Raw genomic sequence first — 6,000 nt, 5'->3', positions numbered from 1 at the left:
AATTAACAGTGCAGATTCGTCAATTTAAGTAGCATCAATTGTGCAGATTTGTCGATTTAGGTAGCACACCGACAAAACAACACATTCACTAGCTTAAACAATACCAATGAAGATTCATCGATTTAGGCAGCACAAAGTGTTGATTTGCCGATTTAAGCAGCACGCCTGATTGGTGACGATTTTGCCAATTTAAACAACACCGACTACAAAATCATGCTGTAATGGCTAACCCCACCATTGCCCCTAGTATGATTTTTTAATGTGTGTGTGTGTGTATATATTTCATGAAAGTGATTTTTATTTGGACTTGTATTTGAATTTGGTATATGATGATTTTCTGTCACCACAGTGTTTATGGAATTGAACTTGAAATTTGTGACGATTGATTATTGAAGGATAATTATGACCAATGATATCCAGATCCATGAGGATATGACATATACTGTTTATTTTTGTGTGGTATGAGACACTAGAATATGCAGTATATGGATGACGGTAGTAGACATAAGCAAATTTGTTTTTTAACTTTATGAGTTTTTATACATGATACTTCTAACACATGATTTTAAGCATTGTTTTGACAAGTGACTTGCAAATTTCTTAACTTAGCAACTAAGGACATTTGCTTTCCTAATGGAGAGTATGTAATTAAAATTGATTATTATTTATTTATTGCAATCGACATGTGGCAAAAGCATAAGTGAACTATGGACCATGCGAAAGGATAGCACATGTATGGATAATTATTATTTAAGTGCTCTTAATGAGTTATGGTCACTTTATGTTCATGTAGATAGTTTGTAATCACTTTGAGCATTCAAGAAATCTATAAATAGATATGTGCAATAGAAAAATGCTCACTCTCACATGTGAAGAGATTGCATCCAGTGCTCTGTGTCATTCTTCTCTTTTGTCACGTCTCTTCTCTCTGTGCCTGTGTAGCACTCCGTTCTAAGAGGTGCACTTTGCATGGGTTATTTTGTGCTTTGCCTCGCTCTCAGTCCCTCTCTTATCGTATTTAGCTTTGATTATGTGCAAGGATGGTTCATCACTTATGCAAATTTGTTGATTTTGTCATTAGTGATTTGTTTTTACTTTATACATGCAAACCTTCTGTGCTCCCGGTTGCTTCATTGGCCCTTAGTGATTGGATTGTCGGACAAAAGTGAGCAATATTACTACACCAACATTCATTTTGTCCGAGTGTCACATTGTGATGTTCTGGTTTGAACACGGTAGTAGCAAACTGCAGCTACTATACTCCCGGGTCCAGTCCCGCTCTTTTTTAAAGTGCAACAGTAAGCTCTCGCTCTCTCTCTCTCTCTCTCTCTCTCACACACACACACACACACACACACACACACACACACACACACACACACACATATATGCACACATTGCCAACCTCTGGAGCTCGCCCAATTTTGTTTTCATCAGTTGGGTAATCTACCACCGATCCATCTATGGGAGTGGAGAACTATCATGTGGTGGAGCTCGTCGGTGAAGGATCCTTTGGGAAAGTATACAAAGGAAGGCGGAAGTACACAGGCCAGGTGCGCATTGAACCCTCGTATATTGTGTAAGGGCATGCTGATGCAAGTCATTTGGGCCCTCTGTATCTTACACAGAATTTATCTTTCTGAGGAATATGCAGACCGTCGCCTTGAAATTTATTCTAAAGCATGGCAAGAGTGACAAGGACATAGAGAACTTGCGCCAAGAGATTGAGGTCGTAAATTTGAGAACTAGTAATTTTCTGGACGTTCCTTATCATGGCAAAAAATACACTGCTTATCTATCCTTTTTATCAGATTCTTCGAAATCTAAAGCATGAGAACATAATTGAAATGCTGGATGCTTTTGAAAGTCCTCAAGAATTCTGTGTTGTAACAGAGTTTGCCCAGGTATGAGAGAGAGAGAGAGAGAGAGAGAGAGAGAGAGAGAGAGAGACCTTTTTATGTCTATTCGAGGCCGAAGGCAGCCTATGAGCCAAATCAAATATACGTGGGTGTGTGCCCTCCATGTATCGAGAAAGGACAAATGTACAAAGTAACAAAACGTGGTTTTGTGGTAGGGGATGATTCATGGGAGGCTAGGATACAAGATGCATGGTATCTGGGGGGGAGGGGGCTCTATCTCTAGGTGGCATGGGTGCACATCTACATGCTTAGGGAAGTTGGGTGGGTGTGGTGTGAGGATTGCGTGCATGATTGTGTTTGGGTATGCTAGCATATGAGTAAATCTCTCTTGGATTGCCTAGTGGTGGCAAGTTCGAATCTCCTGGATTTGTATGCGATAAGAGTCTTGGAGCTCTGCATCATAGAGCTCGGGGGCATCTCCAAGCTTTGACCGTCTCAACTTGTTGTAGGGTGACCTGTCATTGTGTCTCTGTGGCGGATGGTGGTAAGGTGGTGATCCTTTGGAAGATGTTTGTAAGTTGTGCTTGTCTGTCACCCTTTGGTGCCACTATAGGTGCCAACAATGTCCCCCTATGTCTATGTATCTCCTTTTGAAATGGCCAAATTGGCATTGATCTCTAGATTCCATGATCTCATGTTCTTTGGGTATCCAACTGAAACATATCTTGTGGCATAAGTCTAGTGACCTCCCTCGGTATCAAAGAGAGGGTGCATCTAGAGAATACTGAAAGCTTGTCCATAGAGAAACCATGCAGCTTAAACCATGATGCCATGTGTGCATACCAGCATGATGTATCTATGTGTGTTGTCAAGTGCCGTTAGGATTGTAGAGCGAGCCGAGCGTAACGATCTCGTGGGAGCTCCCATAAGCCATAGTTACCCAGAACGGGAAATTGGAACGGGGAACGACAACATGCCTGAAATGCCATTCCCTGTTTTGGATCGTCACGTTTGAAACACGGAACGGGGATTCGGAACGGGAAATTGGGGAACGGCGACCTGAAAATGGCCATTCCCTGTTACTATGCCATAAGCTGTGTATGAATGCCACTGATCTCGTAAGATCCTCCATCACTAGAGGAGGGGCAGCTCTTCTCGGATGATCGCTTGAGAAACCGAGGCCTTAGCCGTGATCGTCCTGGAGATCATGGAGATAATTGGCCTCTCCATGTCTCACCACCCTTCTGTAAGTCCATGCTCACGACTATAATGATCTACTAAGGGTCCCCATATTTGCCCTCCTTATAGCGTAGCTGAGGCAACGAGAATATCATAAAGCCATAACTGGTGTGAGGCTCTTGGAACTGAACCTACAAACACAAACTCTCCAACCCTCCCAAAGCTGTGTATGCTTTAGTCACTCCAGTCTTTATTGCTCTTCTCATGGAGAAAATCGAGCCACTAAGACCCAACTATACATATCCGTATACTCCACTCGGTCCTGTCCATAAGTAAAATTGGTGCTGATCGCGTGACCCATTGTGATGTAGTATTGAATACCATAACCTTGATCTTTCCAAGGTTAATAGACACACCAATATCCTGCACAAATGTGTGTAAAGCATCAAGATGTCGCTACATCCTCTTAGGTGAATCTGAAATAAGCACAATATCATCTGCATACAACAATGGGGGTATCCATGTCCCTGCTGAGTGCTCCTTGTCACCCTCCCTCGCTATGTAGTCTGAAGCCTCATCCACATACATGCCAAAAAGAGTGGGGTATAGTGGGCACCCTTGTTTCACCCCAATGGTAGAGTAAATAATCTCTGACATCCCTTGGGACATATGTAGTCGTCCTGTGACTGTCTTGTACAAGGCAGTGCTTCCTCACACGAGCTCTATAGGCACTCCCAACTCTTGCAGTCTGCACATCAATATGCCTCTCGGAGTTGTATCACAAGCTTTGTGCAAATCCACAAAGCTACAACCAATCCCTCCCATGAAATCTGCCCTCCTCAAGGATGGCTCGTAGTGTGAGAATGTGATCTAGGATAGAGAAGCCCCTCTTGAAACCAGCGTGGCTTGGCGCTTAGATGCTCCCTCTCTTTGCCCATTTTCTCATCTCATGCTCAATGATGGATGCATATAATTTGGCTAGTGTGTTCCCAATCATGATATTGCAGTAATTCCTAGGCAAATAGGGTCCCTAGATTTGAAAATAGGTACAATCGTAGACATGCTTCAAGTATAGGAAACCCTCACATAGCTCTATTATACATCAATGCAAGAAGGTGAGCCAAGAGATCCTTCGCATGTATAAAATACTAAGCTACCGAGCCATCATGATCATATGCTTTCCCAGTCTTCATCCTATCAATAGCCTTCTTTACCATCTCCGTAGTAAAGAAATCGCATCTGGGTGGGTGGATTTGGCAATGACTACTGGTCTGGGGCCATGTAGAGAGAAGTATCATACTCGCCCCATATGCTTGTAGATGTAATAGCTGGTACTAGGGAGTGCTCACAAAACAATTTCCAAGCCCCACCTGAGTCCTGGCTCAAGGATATCTGATATAAATCTCTCTCCAGTTGAGCTAGATAAGCTCTCTTCTTTTGTCGCTCAAGGCGTCGAAAGGCAATCTGTGACTGTCAATGAGTAATGACGCCCTTGAGCACCTCCCTTGTTGGCAAGCTTAGTAGTCTTTGCCTCTTGTAATGTAACTCCTCTCTTGGTGGTAAGAGAGGGTGCTGGAGGAGTTGTATGAAAGAAGTGGGTGAGCTGGGATTGTTTTCCTTCAGTAGAGGTGATAGGTGATTGGATGAGTGCCTCTTTGTGTCTCTGGATCTCAAGTATGAAGCGTCCATGTTGTCCTCTGTCTCTCGAGTCTTGACTCCATCATCTCGTTGTGTGTGGGCTGTCTTGTGAACATAGTGGTGTATCAGCTCTGTATGGTCTCATAAGCTAGGCTTCTACATACATAATGCTATTATACCCCGTTTGTGCTAGAGATGGTAGGTGATTGGAGGAGTACCTCTCTGTGTCTCAAGTATGAAGGTCCAAGTTGTCTTTGGTCTTTCGACACCATCTATCTGAGTGTAGGCTGTCATGTGAACAAGTGGTGCCTTGACTCCATATGCTTTCATAAGCTATGCATCTATAAATATAATGCTCTCACCCTTTGTCACATGCGCACTTCACTTGCACCACGTGGACACGCTTCTGCCATAGTCTAGCATGAGTCTTAGCTTAGGACTGAGCTTGGCACCTTTGTCAGCCTCTAGCAGGACGTGCATGTCCAGGCTAGTCACACTTGCATACCCTCTCTTGCACAAGAACAATCATTTTATCATGCAGGCATTTTACCGCGTGAACCACCTCTTATAAGTCATTTTATTTAAAGTGACTTTTGGAATTCTTTTTGTAAGTTTGTTGGAAAAGTAGGTAGGGCAAATTGCTAAAGATCTATAAAAGAAACCCACTGGGCACTCAAGAGAAGCAGAAGAAGCAGGGACACAAGGAGGCAGGCACCCAGCAGGCAAACAACACCTCAGTAGGAGCCCTAGCGTTTTCTCAAGAAGAAGAAGACCAAGATCAGCCTGGAGCCCTAGCGGCTCTTTAAACTTTTTACTTACGGAAGAGAGGGCCTTCCGCTATTCTTAGAGAGAGAGTGAGTGCAATGACCAAAACAAAGTGAGTGCTACTGTGACTGAAAGTGTTGAGAGAGAGAGAAAGAAAGAGAAGATATGACACCAGATGGGGTCCCAAACCCCCCTCCAAGGGCCCCCCTCTCTATTGCTAGAGAGGTATTTGCTTTAGATTGCACAAATCTGGTACAATGGTCTAGATGCAGTGGACTTGCCGACGATGTCGACGACTATGATGGAGACGACGAGGACGGGCTGAAATGCAAAAATGCTAAGGCTGATCTGGCTGAAAACTGAGGACTGATCTGAGGCTGAATATTGAGACTGTGTTGGTGAGGACGACGGTGACGATGACTCGACGACGATGCTTCTAAAATGCTGATCTGGTGAATTGGAAAACGCTGGCTGAATTCAGCGATATGGTGGGAATCTGTTACAGAAGGATGAGATCTGCGAGGCTAAGGGGTGATCAACAGGTGCAGAGGGCTGAAAC

The 6,000-nt window shown here is 43.8% G+C and overlaps 1 protein-coding gene across 1 annotated transcript in view; it reads left to right on the top strand.

The window, feature by feature from the left end:
* The first annotated feature begins 1,176 nt into the window (after positions 1 to 1,176).
* FU (kinase family with ARM repeat domain-containing protein) overlaps positions 1,177 to 6,000 on the top strand; it is a 116,988-nt gene continuing 112,164 nt past the window's right edge. Inside the window, exons 1-4 of the mRNA XM_086500527.1 lie at positions 1,177 to 1,298; positions 1,438 to 1,553; positions 1,655 to 1,729; positions 1,812 to 1,904. Coding sequence (XP_086356653.1) covers positions 1,464 to 1,553; positions 1,655 to 1,729; positions 1,812 to 1,904 — 258 coding nt within the window. The 5' untranslated portion in view covers positions 1,177 to 1,298; positions 1,438 to 1,463. The remainder of the gene's footprint in view (positions 1,299 to 1,437; positions 1,554 to 1,654; positions 1,730 to 1,811; positions 1,905 to 6,000) is intronic.

This window comes from Adiantum capillus-veneris, chromosome 25 (assembly GCF_014529385.1).
Source record: "Adiantum capillus-veneris isolate H3 chromosome 25, ASM1452938v2, whole genome shotgun sequence".
In the NCBI taxonomy this organism is placed as follows: domain Eukaryota; kingdom Viridiplantae; phylum Streptophyta; class Polypodiopsida; order Polypodiales; family Pteridaceae; genus Adiantum; species Adiantum capillus-veneris.
This window is presented reverse-complemented; position numbering and strand designations above follow the sequence as displayed.